The following is a 21,345-nucleotide window of genomic DNA, read 5'->3' on the forward strand; positions in this document are numbered from 1 at the left end:
GCCGCGCGCACGTCGTTCTTGCGCCAGAGCGGTACTGTCGGTAAGTGAACGTTACCATCAGTATCGTTCTCCTCGGTCTCCCTCTCGCCGTTGCGCAAAGGCCTTCCCTTCTCCAGCCAGAGGGGCAACGTAGGTGGATGGGTGGGATAAGACAGCGGCGCAGGGCGGCGCGGTTGCCCCGCAATCGCCTGGGAAAGCCGCGGCAGGGGCGGCGGCAGTAGGGTGGAGAAGCACCGCGGTGGTTTGGCGATGGCTGTCAGGAATCTTTAGCTCGCTCTCTTCCCGCCTCCCAACTTCGAAGCGCTTAAATTGGTGGTCTCTGGACTCTGATGAACCGAACCCGGGTTAGTGCAGCGCTCCGAAGAGACGCAAGCAAGTTTAGGGTCTCCGCACTCCCTCTAGGGCGGCGTCCCACAATTTGCATTGACTTCAAGTGCTGTAATCCCTGGCCGGCATGTCGTGTAAGCCAGCGTTTATGGGAAGTGCATCTGAGTAACACTAAATTAAGAAAGGCTGTTCTGGGGGTAGGCGTGGGAGATTACTTTTAGACACACTTTTATTTTAAATCAAGTTAATGCACTGCTGATATATTTAGCTTCAGCTCCTGACCAAATTGTCCACTGGTTCTAATGAAGAACTGTGCCATTTCGTTTAAAATATAACAATGACATAATACTTAAAAGTAAAAATATTCATATTATTATTGCTATTTTTAGCTGCTATACTTTTCATTGGTGGTTTTCTCAGAGGCTTTGATCACAATTTCCAGGATAAAAATTGCACAAAATTAGATTCTCCAGTGAAGTATTTTGCAACTCTGGCAGTGATTTCCAACAGCATGGCTACCCAATATCCTTTTAATAAAAGAGGTTGAAAATTGAATCTGGAATGGAAGAACCATAGCTTACAGTTTTTGAGCACATGCTTTGTATGCAGAAAATCCTAGGTTCAGTCTCTGGTGTCTTTAGCTTGACCAGGAAAACTGTCAAAAAGAACTTAGCCCAACAGTGTTGACATCGCTGGGCTAGGTGGACCAGTGGTCTGACTCATGATGTGGGCTCCATATTCATAAAATATTTCCCAATTTAAAGTCTGTATTTATGGAACATAAGCACCATATTGTACTTGCTCCCTCTAAATTTAGGGCTCTACTCTTCTAAAATAAGGCCAACTAGACATTTCAAGGAAAGTTACATTAAGGACTGTATCATATATGATACCTTTCCTAAACAGGAAAACAATATACAACCATTTGCTTTCTAGTCAAAATTCTTCCAAGCTAGTTTTTTTTTCTACACGCTATCCCAAGATGATCTTGTGAAATCCCATGATTTTCAGTAGCACCCATATGCAGATGATATCCAACACTGATTCTCCATCCCAGAGTTATTCCCTCCATGTTTCCAGCTGTCTCCTTAACATTTCTGCTTAAATACTTTTTTTTTTTTTTTTTGCAAACTCAACTTCTCTGCTTTTCTCCTTTATACCCAAGTTGTATTACTCCCCCATACAGCATTGCAAAAATACAGGCCTTTTGCAATCTTCTCTCACCTGCTTACTTACAGTTGTTCTCTCACATCTGTTTGTGTTATGATGTCAGAATGATTAACTCTTACTCTGAACATATAATGGCCTTTTTTTTCAATCCAAAGACAATTTTGTTATTTTTTGGATCCAGTACAAAGGCTGTCTTCTTGTTCTTACCATGTACATTCTCCATGGCTTTGTTTCTCCCTTTGTCCTTTTGAACTTTGCTCCTCCAGTTACACTGCTACTAGTCATTTCAAGGTCTACTACTACCTCAAAAAATGCTATTTATGCTTTGCTCCTTCAAGTTTTTCTCATGGCATCTGTGTGACACCAGCATAGTTGTTCTTTCCAGTCTTTTTGGACCCCACTTTTCTGGAGATCTTTAACTCAGCTCTTTCGCTATTCCTTTAATGCTGCAGCAGAGTCTTTGGTTGTAGATTCAAATATAATCCTCTTTGTTTATTCCTGCTCTACTTGCCTTTTTTGTTGTTGTTCTTGGAGTCACACTTGGCATCTGCACTAACATTTGAGGGCATTTGCTGAGGCCCATATGCTGTGAGGGATAACTTGCCTACAAAGAAAATATAGCAGTAGCATTATTGCAGCTGCTAACTTCCCATCCAGTCTTTTATTCATGGGTTTGGCTGCAGTATGTCCTGATGGCAGCAATATTGTAGTGAGTTAGGGAATTATTGACTTTTCAGCTTTTGACCCGTTACAGTGATACCCACTGTATGAACCACTATGAATGTGAATTTAGATTTGTGCCCCCATTTCCTAGCTTGTTTATTCAATCAGTCATGGACACTTTGTAATGGACCAAAGGTCAAGTATCTGCTTGATTTCTAGTCCATTAACAACAATGGTGTCACTATGTAGCGCATGAGTGTCAAGAGGAAGCTGGTGACTTCAAGAGCACCACTGTTGAAGAGTGGGGAACTTGCAGCAATAAGTTACAGGGAGGTTTGATCAGTTTCTTGGTATCAGATTTAACTCTGTAGAGCTGATACTGTTACTCTGAACTGAATCTTTACGCAGTTACATTACTCTGAATTGAATCATAATTTGTGACTTCGTGACATGGGTAGGGCTCTCATATTTTGTAAATCAAGGATCAGAAACCTGTTGTTTTCCAGGTATTGCTGAACTCCAGTTTCCAACATTTCTAATCGTTGACCTGCTGGAAACTAGAGTTCAGCTACATTCGGAGAGCCACAGATTCCCTAACCTGCAGTAAAACATTCCCAGTATAGGTGTGGTAGAAAATATATAATAAAGTGACACCTGCAAAGACATGTCAGGAAACGGTGATATATAATTACCATGTACATAAATTGTGAAACATGAATTTTATTGATCTTCAGATGTATTAGATTTGGCATGGTGAAGAGGATACATTTCTGTGAGTGACTGAGTGGGATATGTACCAGAACTGTTCATCTGCTCTGGAATGATGGAACATTGACAGAAGGATACCTGTTGTTAAGGGTTACCTGTCATTAGAGTACAGTGTTATTTTTACTTTTCCTTCTTACATCTTCAGCAAGACTGCATACCCCTGTTAGGGAAGGAGGCATCTATGACCTATGGAACCTCAAGGAATTGTCAAAGCTTTCCCCAAACGAAGAAAGTTGAGACATGATATACAGACAGTGCCTTTAAAGATTTGGAAAGAAGAAACCAGGAATCAGCAAGGTGAGTTTTTTCTTTCTGACTCTAGTCATGTGAATTTATAAGATGGTGTGGCTTGCTCTGCTGTTAATTCCTGTGGTTTAATTTTATGGTAAATTGTTGCCTTTCAGGGAAATGACTTAACCTTTGAAAAGTTCAATCTCTACAATGCAGTGATATAATAGTGACTGTATGTTATAAAACCACTAGCCTTCGCTGTGCTTCATCAAGTGATCAGATTTCCTTCACTCTGAAAAGGTTTGTAACCTAATTCTATCTTGCTGATCATCTTTCTCTCTGGTATTTTTAGCAGGGTGGTTGGAGCCAATCACAGCTTATGTGTTGCAAGCAGGAATTGGCCAGGCCAGGGCTGAGATCTTCCATAAGCAAATCATCCACAATGGAGGACATATCTGCAGCCAGCTTTCCCCAGATGTAACACATGTCATAGTAGATGAAGACATGGATTTTGATCGGGCTTTTCGGCTCCTCAAACTCAAAAGGTTGCCTCAGGGATTGCAACTGGTTAAGGCATCATGGCTAAGTTCTTGTATTACAGCACAGCAGATCTTGAACACTACTGGCTATAGACTCTTCATCCCAGAGAAGTAGGTCTTTCTCTTAAACATTTTATCCTGTTTGAATGGGGAAAATTTATGCAAAACTGATAGTCCATCTTCAAAATGCAAAAGAAAAAAAGAACTTTATTCAATATTTTTAGTATAATCTCAAATATCCCATTCTTTGGTAAAGTGATTGAGAAAGTGGTGGCCTTGGAGATCTGGATGCTGATTTTCTGAAGCCATTTACTTGAGATTCCATTTGGGATATGACACTGAACTTATTTTGGTCACCATAGTAGATGAGCTAAGAGGAAACTATATGGGTGGAATGTAATCCTGCTATTTACCTTGGACCTCTCAGCAGCTTCTGATACCATTGATCATGGTATCCTTCTGGTCAGTGGGTTGTATGGCAAGGTTAGGCCTTGGGAGCACTGTTTTGCAGTGGTTCCGGTCCTTCCTGTCAGAATTATCCCAGAAGGTGATGCGGGGAGACTGCTGCTCAAACATAGATCATTCACACATGGTGTTCTGTGGGATTCTGTCTTCTCTGCTGTTTAGCATTTACATGAAACTACTGAGGGAGTTAAAAAAAAATTAAGCTGAAGATTTACTGGATATTTCAGCAAGAGAGCAGTCCAAAACATGCCTCTGAATCAAATATGTATTTCTTATTAAGTACATATTTGATTTATTTGTTGATTTGTTTGAAATGGGCTTCATAGTCCCCAAAACGTAAATATTATTATTGAATATGTGTGAGGAGATCTCAAACATACAGCACGCATAAGGAGACCTAAGAATGTTTCTGAACTAGGAGAATTCTGCAAGAAAAAGTGAGGAAAAAATTCCAAAACAAGAATAAAACAGCTTAGCTACAGGAAAACATTTGGAAGCTGTAATTTTGGCTAAAGGAGATGATACAAAATATTGAAAGGACACCCAAACTTGTGCATTGGCTATATTCACTGTTTTCTTACTTTGAATTTATCAACAACTGCACATAAATAATAAGTAAGCATTCAAATTTTCAGAAAAATATGTTTGATTTCTGTTACCTTATGAATTTGCTGAAATTTTATAATTTGACAGGAGTGCCTAAACTTTTGCACTGAACTGTACCAGTGTGTGGTTGCTATGGTGAACAGTGTAACATAGTTTATGTTACATTTATGTTACATTTGTATAGCCACCCAGAGTTGCTTTGTATGAGATGGGCTATATAAGTGTGATGTATAAATAAATAAATAAAATAAATAGTTGAAAGAGAGGCCAGTGGTATGTACAGGAGGCCCAAGAATACAGAAGAAAGCTTAGAATTGGTTCTGTATCATTACAAATATGTAGCTGTGTGACAAATAGAATGCAAGTGTATATGATATTTTCATCTCAGCATGTGCCTCTTTAGTAGTTAAACATGAAACATTTGGAAATCAGGACAGATACTTCACTAAGACAAGCTCTGAAAAAAATCACATGTCTTTCTGAAGAATATTTCTCAAATGAATTTCCCAGCCCTGTTATATGTTGGTCTTAGATTGTCTTTAGTTGGTAAGAGGAATGCCCCAAATCCAATTATACTTATTTGTTGTCTGTTGATTCTTGGCAGATATCTGGATGTGACAGGCTTTTCAATGGGACACTCACCATTGCTGGAGGAGGAGAAGGTTCACCCCAAAGCAGAGAATACAGTTAAGGAACTGAAAGCAGAATCAAACACAGAGACCACCTCTTTCTGCAATACAGTAAATTTCTTGGATCAGCAGGAAGCCACACAGGTGAGCCTGGTTAGTGGTTTTACACATTTTGTCTTTGAACATTTTTTAGGCTAAGCCAGGGTTTTTCTGTTAAAGGTAGCCAGTGCCAAACTCCATCTAAGGTTTGGAAACACTGTACTATTTGGGGTTGTGAAAACAAATTACTTGGTTTACACCTTTTTTAAAAAAAAAATCCAAAAGGTTTTTTATTTATACATTTTTATTTAAATATTTAAATAAACAAACCAAACTGAATAAAAATTAAAATATCCTTAGTAGAACTAGGCTCATAAAACATGTTTCTTTTATTTATTTTATGTTTGTTTTTCAAGGAAACTTGATTTTACTCTATTTGAAAATCACAAATATAAGGAAATAAGAAAATAACATTTAACAAATTATTTCTAGAAGGATATATTCATGACATGGCATCATGCAGCTCTCTTTCAAAGTATACTGTTGTTCGCTTTAACGTTTTTGGCATATTATATTCTTTCATAATATTCTAGTTGCATCATATATAGTTCCTAAAGACCTCCTTATAGTATTTTGACCACACTGAATAAAAAGTGAGAGCTATTGTTCAATATTTTTATATTCTGAGCTTCCCAACAGAATACCCAATGTGTGTTATATGGAATTTTGGTGCCTCCTCATGGCTATAGAATATGGAGGTGGCAAATACCTACTAACTACTATAACTTGGAACAAAATATTATTCATTATTACTTTTCACCACCGCTTTAAAACATAGAGCATGTTTTTGGTCATCCCAGATATTGTATTTTGGTCATCCCAGATATTTTGCCATCTGTGCTTCCTAGTTCTTGATCACTGTTACTAGGGGCATAAATTGTAGATATGAAACTGCTAGTTCAGTTGATATTTGCTTTGACTCTGGGCTTCGGTGATTATTTCTCATGGGTCTTAATTGTGCTCTGTATTTTGTTTTTATTTTTATTTAATATAATTTTTATGAAGAATTTTTTAACAAGATAAAAGCAATACAAATATTAGAAAAGAAACAATGAAAATAAAGAATTGTGCTCTGTATTTTAGAGTGTTTATATATTGTTGCAGAATGAACTCATATTTTGTGATTGGATAAATGATCATTATATTTCATTACTACTTCTTCTGCTTGTTCTGTCTATCTCAAAGAGTATGTTAGATGATGAAGAAATTGTAGAGGACAAAGCTGTTGTCACTCTGGAAGAACTGAAAGCACTGAGGTCAGGCCAAGACCTGAACACTTTGTCAGAAGACTTGTCAGTGTCCCTTTCTCGTGGCAAGTGGGTTTGTGCTCAGTCTTCTGAAAGCAAGAAAAGTAATCATAATCAGTGCATTACAGAGAAGCTGGAAGTGCTGGCAAAAGCCTATTCTGTCCAGGGAGACAAGTGGAGGGGTCTAAGCTACTCAAAAGCTATTAATGCACTCAAGAGTTATCATAAACCAGTCACATCTTACCAGGTAAATGAGACAAACCTTACCAAGCATGTCTGTTTTTCTATTATATTTCTACTTTCTCCAAGGTATCTGCACATTTCTGGCTTAGTATTTTTTTTTCAGCAGGAAAAGTTCCAGGTTGTGTTCTATTTAATGCTACACAGACAAGTAATAAGTTCAGATAGCTAGTGGCCTGCATCCTGCTTATATATCCCTATTATTCCATCCTGCTGTTTGGAAAGTATTTTACATTGTAGAATTAGTAAAAGACTAGGCTACACTTCTGATCTTTTAAAAATAGTACAGAGAAAGGCTGCAGCTGCCTTGAGATTAGGACAAAGATTTATAGGCCAAAAGTAAAAGATACAAAGAATTGTTTGTAAAATTGGCATAGTTTTCTAAATGCTAAACATGGTTTCTTGGGATTGTGTCTGTATTAGAAAGTTGGATACGCTCTAGGGATAATTAAACCCAGCATACACAAAATACTCAGAGTAAATCAGCCTTGCAGCTTTTCTTTGAACTGTTGCTGTTTCATTGGTTTTCTTCAGGAAGCCTGTATGATTCCTGGAATTGGGAAGCAGATGGCAGAAAAGATTGTAGAAATCCTGGAGAGTGGGCATCTTCGAAAACTTGACCACATCAGTGACAGTGTCTCAGTGCTAGAATTATTTTCCAATATATGGGGAGCAGGAGTAAAGACTAGCCAGATGTGGTACCAGCAGGTAATTCTTTCTCCTCTATATAGCAATGATCTCTGTGGTCATAGCTTTCTATTTCATGTTATATATCATTGCTACAAGGCACTATATATGAGTTTATATATTAGTATTGCTACTGTTTTAGTTGTGATTTATTCAGGGGGCCTTATCTGGAGATTTTGTACTGTCTATTTTATTTATTTATTTATTTATTTATTTATTTATTTATTTATTTATTTAATTGGATTTCTCTGCTGCCCATCTTACCCACAATAGGGGACTCTGGGCGACTTACAAAAAACATTAAAACTATAAATATATCTAAAACACATAAAACATCCAAAATTTAAAACAATACTAAAGAAAGGAAGATCCAAGCAGATGGCAAATCAAGCTGCGGAGAGCTGGCCACTACGGGGCTAGCCATCCCCCAGCATGAAGTATTCCCTCCCCACCCCAGGCCAAGTGGCAGAACCAGGTCTTCAAGGCCCTTCAGAAGGCCAGGAGTGAGGGGGCCAATCGCACCTCCGGTATATTGAACACATAACGCCAGTGTCCTCTTCTCCTATCTTACAGTGTATATAATGATAAAACATGTTAACAGTTATTTGTATCAATCTTTTTTCCTTTATTACCAGTAGTAACAGTATTGGCCGTCTTATCTGGCAAAAGGGTCAGATTCATACTGAATCAGTGTTTTCTAGTTGCAACACCATGACCATCTTTGTGTGCATGTATGTGTAAATGAATGCTCACGTGCTTTGAGGTATGCTTGTATCTGGTAATGAAAAAATGGTACCTACTCAGCATTGTATATGATTTTCAGGGTGAATTAGGACAATAATACAAACAAGGCATCATGCTTTGTCATTCCTATTACACCATATCAGTGGCAGAGCTGGATTCTAGGTTCTGTGGCATCTCTTATTCAGGATTACTGAAAACAAAATCCCTGTAACTCTGCTGTGTGTTCTGCACAGGGCTTTCGCACTCTGGATGACATTCGCACTAGGGCCTCTCTCACCAGCCAGCAGGCTATTGGCTTGAAGTACTATGAGGACTTTTTGGAACGCATGCCACGGCAAGAAGCTGCTGAAATTGAGCAGACTGTGAGTACCTTTTTGAAACTATGCCAAAATGTTGGCAGAAGATCTTACACTATTTTTCACCAGATTTTAACCATAAGGCTACTCAATCTTGGTTTTGCTGATGACTCATATTTTTCTTACTTGGCAGCTTGCCAAATAAAATTCCCCAAAATATTTTCCAGAGGGATACTGTGTTAGAGAAGTACCCAAGAATCATGGTGCACGTAAACACTAACATATTTTCCGTGTTGATTGCACCCATCTCCCAAACTTATTATTGGCAAAGATATTGTTGGGATGTTTGGACACACCCTCCCCCTTTAGTTTCCTGTTTCAGATGGGAGCCATGGCAGCCATCTTGCCCTGCAAAGAGGCAAGATAGTACAGTAAGTATATGGGTGCCTTAGATCAGCTTATTGAAATGGCTACTTCATTATGTAGAAAGTAGAGAGTACGGAAGATGACCTTGATGGAAGTATCAAGAACTGTTACCTAGGCAAAAAGGGGTGAAATATTTTTTAAGTCCAGAGAAACAAGATAACATTTGGAAGTGACTCAGGCAGGCACCTCCTTGATTCACAGGAGTGTAAGAAGCGGGAGGACGTACAGCACAATCAGACTTGCAAGATTCTGTTATTACAGCCAATCTCAATGAAGTAGTTCTAGCTTTCCTGTGGGGTTGATTTCCCAGTCTGGTTACCTAATGGGGCTGACATAGAAAAAGACACCACCCAGTCTTTATGACTTCATGCTCTCCACAACTGGAGAGCACAACTTTTTCCACTCTCAGATAGCACAGGCTGAGGAAGGCTGGCTTAGCTCAGTTCCTTTTGTATAGCAGCTACCCAAGCCATGACTCTTAATGAAACCTCTTATTTGAAGCAATGTTCTCTCTCCATATTTGCTCAAAAGCAAAGAAGGGAGCATGGCTCTTTTCACATCCAAACTTCTGCCTATCAGAGGCCAATTTCCCTTCTTAGGCACATTTACTGCAGAAATTGATGACTGTTGATTTAATGTTTGATCCTGATGAGATCATTGTGTTTTCAAATAATCTGTGAAAAGACAGCCAAAGCTTCATGCTTTCCATGAAGAATCCTCAGCATATCTAGAAAAGCTAGAAAAAATCCTGGCTGAAGCTTTGAACAGCCATGTGGTAACACTAATAGATTAGATATCACAGTGGTCTGACTTAGGATAAGGCAGCTTTCTGGATTTCCTTTTTCCAAAGTTGGACTTCCTACCAAGTGACTGAGAAGAAATTCAAACCTCCATCCAGGTTAATACATTTTTATTTCTATGCCCTGCAAGCCTTTGTACCTGACCTAAAATCAATCTAGTTTACCAGTATATTTCTGCTTTAATTTTCACTTATGAAGCTTTGATAAATTCCCAATATATTATGTCAATCCTTCTCTAAATAATTCTCAGACTAACTGGTAGGATGGTTGACAGAAACATCTGTGACTTTCTCTTGTTGCTCTCCTGGTAAGGAAAGAGTGCTTTGCACCCTTCTGGCCAATTGTATATTTTTTTCCCTTGTCTTTATATATTTGGGCTGAACCAGATCTCAGGCTCATATATTAATACAGCTCTTTAAGTTCAGAGTCCTAAGCCACATGAAAAACCTTTTCATTGTTTCTCCTGTACAGTGGAATTGCCATGGCAGCACTGGGCAGCATGACGTTGTCACTCAGTCACAGTGCCTGCCCCTAAAGAATGCATAGTTGCCAGGTAGGGCATCACCCCTTACATAGGATTAAAGTTCTTTGGAGAGCCTCCGCCCTTGGGAATGGACCTATTGTGGATTTGATGGGATTACCCTTCTCTTGCCTACCTCAGGGAAGAGACAAGAGAAAGAGGGGATTAGCTGCTGTCTGTTGAAAATCCAAGGTGCAGTATGGGGTTTGCTGCTTTCAAGAAAACTTAATTGGGGAAGCAAAAGGGGAAGATCTGCATTAGAAAAGCCATGAAGGTGATTCCAAATGTTGCAGGGCAAAGGTTAATGGGTTTATTCCTCACTAATGAAGGATGATCCTGGAGACTGACAAGGAGCACTCATCCTCCAAACTGATTTCCCCCCTCTACTCACTATGTTCTGAACCAGCAGCCATGTCTTTGTTTGGTAAAATGGATGATTGGCATCATAATACCTATAATCCTGCATACCAAAATCACCTTCAAATGATGCTTTAATAAAGATAATATAGGAAAGTGGCTGACGGGGAACTTATCATTAGGCATAAGTCTATTGGACAGAGTTCCGGTTCTTGATATTTAACGGCAGTTCTGAAAGGACAGTCAATTTCTTGTGATTAAAGTCCCATACATGACAAAGAAATAAGAAGCCCAGGCCTATAGGAGGAGAATCAGTTGGTCTCAGGCAAAGCTAAAATATTGAAAACTTTTCAGGGTGGAGTCTTCTATGGCTCTGCACGTGTCTTTGGATACTGATTCTCCTATGCAGAGAATAATAAAAAATACTTACCCCCATTCCAACTCTCTTTAGATTTGCATCACAGCTTAATTTAATTTAATTTTATTTTCCCAGTTATATAGAGTAATGGCATCTTGAGGTATGGAAAGGTTGTCATGAATTTACCGAAAGAACAGCAACATCTTGTGATAGCAAAAATGTGTATGTTTTATGTATCCCATAACTCATATAGCATATCTAACTTTTGTGCACATAGGAAATTTATAATGAATGAATAGGGCTCTGTAGAATTTTCCATGATCAAGAGGCAGGGCTCCAGTGCCCTGTCTGTGCTCTTTATCTCTCCCTGTATCTAACAGAAGCAGATAAAATCTAATGGAATTTCCCTTCATTTGCTTGATATACTTCACCATTATTTAGAAAATATTTGGATTATGGTGGCACTGATTTTTCAGTTTGTTTTATTTATTATGCATGTCAAGCACATGAGATGCTGGGTAATTAAATTATTACAGTAAGTACTAAATGAGAGAGTTGAAAGTGGCATCTACAGAGCAGTTAATTTCTCTGATCTGTCTCTTTAAGGTTAGAGAAGCAGCTCAGTCTATTATATCTGAAGTAGTGTGTGTAGCATGTGGCTCTTTCCGGCGTGGCAAATCTACTTGTGGGGATGTGGATGTGTTGGTGACTCATCCTGATGGACACTCCCACCAAGGACTATTCAACAAATTGCTCAACATCCTTCATAAAAGTGGTATGAGAATATCAGCTGATTGTATGGTGGGGGTCGGAGTTCAGAACCATACTCTTGAATCTTTATACCTTGAGAACTATTTAAAGAAGCATAAGTAGGAATACAGAATAGGCACTAGTTTTGTTAGCTTGAGTTGATCTTGGCACTTTTTCCTAAGGCTGAATACTGTAGAGCAGTAACTGCTGCTATACTGGGAAAAGCTTTCTTCTTTCTTTCTTGGACTTTTGGGGATTAGTACTGGGCTATATGTTTGCTCTCTAAGGTGGTTGTTTAACTAGATCCTTCATGTTTGGGGTTCCTGTTCCTTTTCTTTTGCTTTTTAGGTAATAGGATGCTAGTCATCATGACACGGCATCCCAGTTCACTGTGGTGAATATTATGAACAGGCTGTCCTGGTGATGTCCTGTCTTCAAGGAGAGTCCCCTCCAATTGTATTGATCAGGCAGGATGTGGGACTGATATAACTAAGAAGGTAGCTTCTAGTGTCAACCTTAGTTCTGAATGGGGAAATGTTACAATCCTTTGCAATAATACTACCTGTCTCATATGTTGTGCTTTCCACTCAGGCTTTCTCACAGACGACTTGGTGAATCAGGAAGACAATGGAAGCCAGAAGAAGTACTTAGGAGTCTGCCGTTTGCCAGGCCCAGACAGGCACCACAGGCGTGTTGACATCATTGTGGTGCCCTACAGAGAGTTTGCCTGTGCTCTGCTGTACTTCACAGGCTCAGCCCACTTCAATCGCTCCATGAGAGCACTGGCCAAGACTAAAGGCATGAGTCTGTCAGAGCATGCCCTCTGCAGTGGTGTCGTGCGGGGACCAGATGGCCTCAAAACTGTGCCTGGGATTCTCCTGCCCACTCCCACTGAGAAGGATGTGTTTGCACATCTGGGGTTGCCTTACCGGGAGCCACATGAGAGGGACTGGTAAAGGGAAGAAAGGAAGCAGCTCCAGCCAGCCACAGGGAGATACGGGGACCTGCATGAGATTTTCAAACATATACAATTTGTTTGTTTTCCTTGAAACATATTTGTGGAGACTAAACCTAGGACTTTGGTGAGCAGCTGATTTTTTTTTCTATCGACTGTGAAAATTCCAAGATTTTGAAAATCTTTTATTAGCTTTGAAAGATTTCAGAGGAGCACTATGCACAAATTAACTGATTCAGTAAGCAGTTATCAGTGAATGAGACATTGTGATTGTAAAGCAGTTTGCACATTAAAAACCCAATTAATAAGTCTACTAAGGACAAATGGGAAATTTACAGAATTTAAATAATTTTAAAAACATGATTTGCAGAGTTACTATCCTTACAATATTTTGAAGATCTGCTATGGGAAAGGCCACTTCAGAAGACTGTTGTATATTGAAGGGATTTTGAGAATCTGTTTCAGAAATTTTGGAAGACTATATGTCTATTGCAGAGAGCTGACTAGAGGACTTTGGGCCAATTACACTCTCTCAGCCTAACCCACCTCACAGGGTTGTTGTAGAGAAAAAAGGAGGCAGCAGCATGATGTACACCATCTTGAATTGTACAAAATAAAAGTGGGGTATAAATCTAATTAATTTAAAAATTGCTGGGACTGAAGGACAGGGCTTCCTTTTTTTGTCACCAAGTTTGCTTTCTTGTACGCTGCTAGAAATCTGATCATTTGCAAAAGATTTTTGAAATTAGACTCAGGGTTGCATGAAATTAGGCCAAGGATATATGATTCCAGAGCTGCACTTGATCTATGGGAAAGAAAAGGTGATTCATGATTTGCACTTGGAGATAACTCTCTTATGAATTAGTTTATATTCTGTTTTAAGGAATATATTTAAAAAGTTACTCAAATAGTAGTAAGTATCACCACTGATATAGATTTCTGTATTTGCAGAGTACATATTAATCTTAGAGACTGGTGTGACTCCAGAGTTTGGAACTTTGGTCAGTACTTCCTTGAGGTCAAGGATAGGAGACTAAATGAAGTTGAAAACACTTCAGCAGAATAGGTTTTGCTTGTCTGATTAGGTAATTTCTTAGCATCAAGAAAAATGTCAGAAATTTACAGGTAGTCCTCATTTAGCTACCACAATTAGGACCAGCAACTTGGTTGTTAAGCAAAGAAGTCACTAAGTGAAACCATGACTATGCTTATGATCTTACTTCAGCTTTCCTTTGCTTTATTGACCTGCAAAGGTTGTAAATGTGAGGACTGGTCACAAAATTACTTTTTCATCACCATCATAACTGCAAACAGTCACTTTCTGAGGTAGTTGCTAAACAAGGACTACCTATATTTCTCTGATTGTTAAACAGAGACAGAACAACTATCTCAAAATGTTTTAGATTCAGTTTCCTAAATTCTCTGTCAGATAGACTCATTATATGTTAATTATAGGTATGTAAATTCGCTGGGTGTTGGATCCCACTCCTGAGAAATGCTATCCAGACATACATAGAACTGTGTTTTCTTAAAATATTGCCTGTAGAATACCTTAAGACTGGGTTTATTGTTTTATGGACTAGAAACTTGCTCTTTCCTTTTCCTTTTCTATTTGTTTTAATGGTATTACAGTTCTCCAATTCTGCTCAGTACCAATTCCTTTTTCTTTATAGTTTGATTAGGATGGAAACAGCCAAAACATGTATTATCTTGAGTAAAGAAAACTTCATAGTACTTGAAGAAACTGTGCCATAGCAGCAAATTATTTGTCCATCTGACCTAATACTGTCTATTCTGAGTAACAGTGGCAATCCAGAATTTTACACAGTTGATTTTTTCATCACATGCTAGTTGATGAAGATTGAGGACTATCTGAGTACAAAACATGCTATTTCATTGAGTAGTGACCACTCCCTAGTTTCCATGTTAGGGAAGAAGCTTGAACTAATTGTCTTTTCCAGAATCTTGCCATTCTGTTTTTATGATAAGTCCAGCCTTTTGACTTTAGAGACTCCTAAAGAATTTCTTTGTGTTTAATTCAATGTATCATGAGAATTTTAAAGGGTGGAGGGAGACAGGGATTATCAACCAAAAAGTCCATGTTAATTATGAGTATATTGTATATTGCTGTTGCCATTGAAAAGATTTTGAAAAAAGGCAGGTGCAAAGAACGAAAAGTTTAGAGGTTTGACAGGTGTACCCTACTTAGTTTGGCAAAAAGACTGAAAGAGGGTTTGAGTTGCTTGTTAAATACATTCCCTTCTCAGGGTTGACCAAGAGTCTCTTGGAAGATGAAAAACAAAAGCTTTTATGTTGCAGTTGCACTAATTCCAAATACTACTTCTTTGCAACTGGATACTATGGATGAGCCAGTTGAGGACTGATGGTACTGATGATAATTGTAAAGGTAGCCTGCTTTTGAAGGGTTTGCTGTCTGAGTTGTGGTAGTGATACTTTTTAAGAGACAATCTCAGTTGAATATTAGTTATTGTGGGAATTGGAAGGCAATTCTTGACCCACCCAAAGGTAAGGCTAGATGATCTTATTGAAGGTAATCATTTTTGCTCTCTTCCCCACCCCTTCTCTCTTGATCTGGGTTCAGAAGGAATAACTCTTGTCCTACCTTTTGTGCTGGTGGCAGGGAGCCACAATTCACACCCAGGTACTAACAATAGCTCTAAATCATCAAAGCTTCTAAGCTCCCGCGGTGAGCAATTTTTACAGATAACTGGGATCAGCAATTGGGCAACCAGGTGGTGAGTCAAATGAATGGTTGGGGCCAGTGGCCTGCTTACAGCTTTCCTAGACTTCAGTGAAGCCTCAGCCCTCTATTTTATGAGGGGTCTCAATTCAACTCTGATGGCTGTAATCCTCTTTTATAATGGATTTTTGTTTGTAAGAGATTTGGCCTGGATTCTGTGAGAGAATTCACAATGCTAGATCACACATAGTTGTCAAGTAATTAGCCACTAGTTGCATTTTCACTGTACCATCAACTTTTTCTCCTTAAGCTGTAAAATCTACTCTAGAATAGTCCCATTAGCTTTATCCCAAGAAGTATAGCAAGTGTGTCCTCCTAGAATGCTAGGCCTAGATTTTAGGAAGCCAGAGTTCTGATTTTACACTTAGCCATGAAACTCACTGAATAATTTTGTTCAATCACCATCTCTCTCAGTCAAACCATACAAACCATACAAACCAAACAGCCCAATACACACTATGATATCCTGCCTTGAGCAAGATGATATGTATCAATAACATTTTACATTTTACCCTTGATCTGTAATGTCCCAGAAAGCTCCATTTTGTTCCCTCTGCTGTGGAGTATTTACATGAAAACTCAAAGAAGTTATCCTTTGCACTGAGGTGCCATCAGTATAGTCTCAGCCCTGCTGCTCCTTGGCATCTTACGCCAAGGAATTAGTCAACTTCTGAATTTGTACACTTCACTGAATCATAAACTGACCAGACTAAGTTTGTCTAACCCACTAAGGCAGAAGGAATGACACTGACAACCAGGGCTTGTATAAATGCTGCCGCTAGGTCTTTAACTAATCTGGTTAAACATATCACACAAATGCAGCCAAGCCCTGGTGTGAGGACAGAAGCAGTGGCTCCATGTCAGAGGAAGAGAGGGGAGCATCATTTTGGCAAGAAGAAGGAAGTTGTTTTACCAGTGGGCTGTTCTGCCATTGCTTTACCCCATAATCTTTAGGAAGACCTAAATCCTTTGGCACTTATTTTCCCTAAGCATTTTGTTGGTGCGAGTTATAGTTCAGTCTTTGAAATTATAGCCTACCAAATTCATAGGGAGCCCCAGTTTGGTGTAGTGGTTAAGGCATCAGGCTAGGAACCAGCAGACTGTGATTTCTATTCCCACATTAGGCATGGAACCAGCTGGGTGACCTTGGGCCAATCACTTTCTCTCAGCCCTAGGAAGGAGGCCATGGCAAACCACTTCTGAAAAACCTTGCCAACAAAACTGGAGGGACTTGTCCAGGCAGTCGCCAGGAGTCCACACTGATTCAAAGGCACCCAAAAAACCCCCCAAAACATAGGAACTTTCTCAAAACAAGGTTGGCGTAAGCTACTTTAGAACTGGCAGTTTACAGACCGCAGGTAGTTACTAAAACTTTTTTTGCAAACTTCCAGGCTCCCAAGATAATGCCGCTGAAATTCTGTAGCAAAGTGTCAAGCAACAGCATTATGATTTCTCGCTAATTTACAGTGGGAAAAAAGAAAATTGGTATATTAAGCTTCAGTTGGTTTTTCAGTTAGATTAGTTAACTAAACATCCTTTAAAAATGGGAAATATCCCATCTATTTTGAGATTGCTTTTAATAATAAAGTGGAATAGAAATTGTATAAAAAATAATTTTCAGAAGGAAAAAGGCGAAGCTTCTCACTCTTTTTCTCCCTCCCCTTCCTTACGCTTATTTTTTACACTGACTTCAGTTTAGGTGGGCTGTGAGTTAAATATTTCTAAGAACCACAAAAAAAAATGTAGAAACAATATTGTTATCCTAATATCTACTGTGATCCGTGATTTGAGATTGACTGAGAAACTAGTACAAGAACTAAAGGTACTCAGTATGCTCACATATGAGCTGCAATTTGAACTGGGAAAATTGTAGGTCACACTCCAGCTCTGTAACTAGAAAACTTAAAATGTATTCTTTTAAAAACTATATTAATACAAAGCAAATTAAATAAGCAAAAACCCAGCAACCCGAAATTGGAGTAGTGTAGTATGCTTTGCATCCCCAGCCGGGTCAGATCATGAATGTTCTATGAAGTGAGGGCGTCCTCTTGTGGTCTCTTACAGTATGTCCTTTTGACTTACCACAAACTGTAGTGCACTAACCATAATTGTTTTCTGCAAGTGGGATCCAGTAGATACTCTCATTAATGCCCTGTGTAGCTAGAAAGTCTTGTAGGATAATAATTCTTGTAGAAAATAGATAATATTGTTCATCAACTCACTGAGGTTGTCCTCTGAGATTTCTTCTCAGTGCCTCCCTTCCCTTTACTTGTGTGAAGCAGCCAGTGGAGTATAGAGATTTCAAACAAGGCATTTGAATTGGACTGATAATCCTACAGCTGTTTTTTGATCTGCCTCTCTGCTGCAGTCTTAATCACTTTGTGAGGGATATAAGAATGTTTAGAAGGCAAATATGATGGTAAGGCAGTGACTAAAGGAATTTTGTGACCTGAGGGGAAAGAGAGAGGGAATTATGGAATAAAAGAATTCAAGTTCCCAATTATATTTGGGATTTTGGAATTTAGAGCTGTTTTACAATTTCTGTATCCTTGTGCTTTTAAATAAATGAATATTTATCTTTTGTTTTAGATGTTTTTATTGCTGCATTATGTAACATGTTGCATGTTTCTGTTTTGATTAATCATATTTATATTTTTATTGTTTGAATATGTTACATTGTAAATCAGTATAAAATATTTTAAGTAAATGTAACAATATTCTTGTGGTTAAGGCCAGACGTATTTTCTGCACCATTACAGCTGGTAGAAATATTAAAGCTGTTTTCTTTCAGATTCAAGGAGTGTTCAGACACATCACTCTAAGCAGTGCTAAGCAGCACTGTCTAAGGAATTTTTCTCTTTCCTCATTAATTATGATTTTTAAAAGATGGAAGACATGTTTTACAATGGCAAAACAAAGGAAATTACAAACGGAGCCTGACAACATCAGGACTCTCTAACATTGTATATTTAAATCAAAGTGATTATATAATTAAAGCCTCACACAGAGGCCTGAGAACTTTGATAGATTAATTTAAACTGCAGGTCTAATTGTCATGCAAGTCCTTTTCATTCTTTCTAACACAATGGAAAGTTGGAAATAAATTATATGAGGGAGCTTAGGACTGTCTGACTGTCATAAGGATAATTTTCTGAAAACAGAATGGAAAAAGACCAGGTTTGGTGTAGAGGGAGAAGCCGACTAGAATATCAATTTCAAAAATGGCTTGAACATTGGGATTGCAAAGAAAAAAATCCAGAAAAATTCCCCCAGTGCATCTTTATGGGAAAAGCAGTTGGGCAGTGGCTCAGAATGTAGCCAATTGCTCCATTTTAAGCTCTTCTTCCTGGTCACATGGCCCAGAGTAGAAGTTCTACTAAGAGGCTGGAAAGAATTCCAGGGATCAAACTCTGCATGCTTTCCCTACCTTATGGATTGTATTGCATTTATGCTCTGATACAATCAAAAATGGCCGTTCCAATACAATAATAGAAATACAATGAAGCATCCACAGTAAAAGAATATAAAAGAATAAAAGTTAATCAGTCAGAATATCTTATTGTTTCTAACTCAGTGGAATGTTGGAAAGAAATCATGTAAAGGGGGTTGGTTGGCTATCAGTAGGATAATGCTCCAAAAACAGAGTAGAACCAGATAATTTCATTTAGTTTATTAAATTTAGGTGCTGCTGGATTCCAGACAACTGTGGGCAGCTGACAATGTAACAACAATAAAAATACAAAAGATGGCAGTCTAGGAACAACACACAAAACACATCCCACAAGGGCTCCATCAACCCTAGTGTAAGGCCTGCTAGGTCTTTAAGACTTCTGGAACACCATGCAGGTAGGAGCCACATAGCTTTCCAGGAGAACCTCATTCCAGAGGGCAGGCCCTGTGACAGAGAAGGCCCACTTTCTGCAATCCTAAAAGATGACACTGTCTGGTTGAAGAGACCTGGAGTGCGCCAAACCAGCCAGGCAGACAGCATAGGTGATAGGTGGCCCTCAAATAATGAGTCTCCATGCCATGTAGGTTATACCCAGCACCTTGAATCACACCTGGAAGCAAACTGGCAACCAATGTAGCTTGTGGAGCAAAGGTGTCACATGACTGTACTGAGGCACACCCATCTCTGACCATTGTGGACCAGTAAGGAGCTTCAGAATGGTCTTCAAGGGCAGTCCCATGTAGAGGGCATTGCAATAGTTGAGCCGTGAGATGCCTGGGGCATCAGTGGTTGCCTGAAGGGCCTCCTGATCCAGAAAAGGGTGCAACTGGCACACAAAATGAAGCTGTACAAAGGCCCTCTTGCCCACAGCTGCTACCTGCTCATTGAGCAGGAGCTGTGCATCCAAGAAGACCCCCAGATTGCACACCACCCTTTAGTGGGGAAGTGCAACTCCATCCAAGGTTAAAGATTAAATGTTTCCAGAGCCCAGGTGGCTAATATCGACAGCCCCTCAGTGTTGATAGGATTGAGCTGAAAGTGGTTCCTTTCCATCCAGAACTTCACAGCCTTCAGGCCCTGGGCCAGGACTTTTGACAGCCTCACTTGGCTGGCCTGGAGTGAAAATCTATAATTGGTTATTGCCAGCATAACTGATGATAGTGAATTCCAAACCAGTGGATAACCTCACCTAACAGTTTTCCATAGGCCAGAGGTTGTGGATAAAAATATTCCAGAAAAATTCCCTAGCGGGAGACACGGTTGGGCAGCCGCTTGCAATGTTGTGGAATGCACCATTCTAACCCTGCTTCTAATCACGTGCTACCCAGTGGAGCCTATGCAGCCTGACGTGCTTCCCAGTACACACCCACACACACACCCCACATGAAGGGAAAGTAGAAACACCCAACATGTTTTTTCATTACACAGAAGAAAATACAGATGCCTCCTCAGCCCACAGCTGGTAAAGGTATTGGAAAGATAATGGTTGAGTATCGGGAGCAGTCTCAATCAAATTGTCCTTAGCCAGGAGCCTGAACAAATGGTTGTCAATAACAACAAAAACAAAATCCTGTAGAATGAGAAACCTAGGACAGATTGTAACAGACCTATACTAAAAGTTCCAGTCTGGCTTGGAAGATACCAGGACCATTCTTGTTAGGGTAATGGGAAGATTACCCAATCAATCTTTGACTGATCTTTGGGAGAGGAAAGTAATCCTTTCCTAACTTTTCAAACAAATGGGCTTCCTTTTGGGCCTTTTTTTGAGACATGAAGCATGCACTGCATAGTCATATAATGGCTTGTATGGTCTTAGCTGATTCTTTATGGGAGATGTATCCAGGAAGCCCACAAACAGGAGATGCACCTAGTATCTAGAGATGGACTGCCCTCGTTCTTGAAGGCAGCACCTAGTCATCAGTGCTAGTAGCCATCAATAGACCTGTACTGTAGTCAAATGGGAATTTGTCAAGTCCTATTTTGAAGTCATCTAAATAGTGGCCAACATCAAATGTTGTGAGAACATATGCCACAATTTGATTACATACTGCCTGTAGAAATAACTTCTCTGGACTTTTGGGGAAGAAATGGCAAATTGAAGATGGCTCCTCTAAAAGCGGAGCCAACGACTATGGCAGAATGAAGAGCCAGCGAGTAGACTGGCTCTTCATAATTCCTCTCTGGACAAGGAGGGGACTTGAGATAGCCTACAAGTGCTCCAGACAGTTGCTCCTCATGAGGAGGCCACAAGACAGC

General features: G+C 39.3%; 1 protein-coding gene across 5 annotated transcripts; it reads left to right on the forward strand.

Annotated features, from left to right (window-relative positions):
* The first annotated feature begins 2 nt into the window (after positions 1-2).
* On the forward strand, positions 3-18,731 carry POLL (DNA polymerase lambda). Of its 5 annotated transcripts, none has more exons than XM_088132348.1 (9): positions 3-40; positions 3,074-3,225; positions 3,512-3,809; positions 5,374-5,551; positions 6,683-6,991; positions 7,519-7,692; positions 8,649-8,777; positions 11,779-11,947; positions 12,514-18,731. In XM_088132348.1, exons 2-9 carry the CDS (start codon positions 3,117-3,119, stop codon positions 12,876-12,878), a joined length of 1,731 nt encoding a protein of 576 aa, XP_087988474.1. In that variant the 5' UTR covers positions 3-40; positions 3,074-3,116; the 3' UTR covers positions 12,879-18,731. The 5 variants fall into 5 exon arrangements, with proteins under 5 accessions (XP_087988474.1, XP_087988475.1, XP_087988472.1 ...); XM_088132349.1 differs by lacking the exon at positions 3-40 and adding an exon at positions 58-129; XM_088132346.1 differs by lacking the exon at positions 3-40 and adding an exon at positions 62-461.
* Positions 18,732-21,345: the final 2,614 nt, after the last annotated feature.

This window comes from Python bivittatus, unplaced genomic scaffold (genome assembly GCF_059951505.1).
Source record: "Python bivittatus isolate LINGU-HERP-01145 unplaced genomic scaffold, Pbiv_v1 ctg000980_np1212, whole genome shotgun sequence".
NCBI lineage: Eukaryota > Metazoa > Chordata > Lepidosauria > Squamata > Pythonidae > Python > Python bivittatus.

Bases quoted from the DNA above. Each gene is read 5' to 3' on its own strand.
- POLL (XM_088132348.1), top strand. From the start codon at position 3,117: ATGGAACCTCAAGGAATTGTCAAAGCTTTCCCCAAACGAAGAAAGTTG. The intron at 8,778-11,778 runs GTGAGTACCTTT...TGTCTCTTTAAG, and splicing joins CTGCTGAAATTGAGCAGACT to GTTAGAGAAGCAGCTCAGTC. The intron at 11,948-12,513 runs GTATGAGAATAT...CTTTCCACTCAG, and splicing joins CAACATCCTTCATAAAAGTG to GCTTTCTCACAGACGACTTG.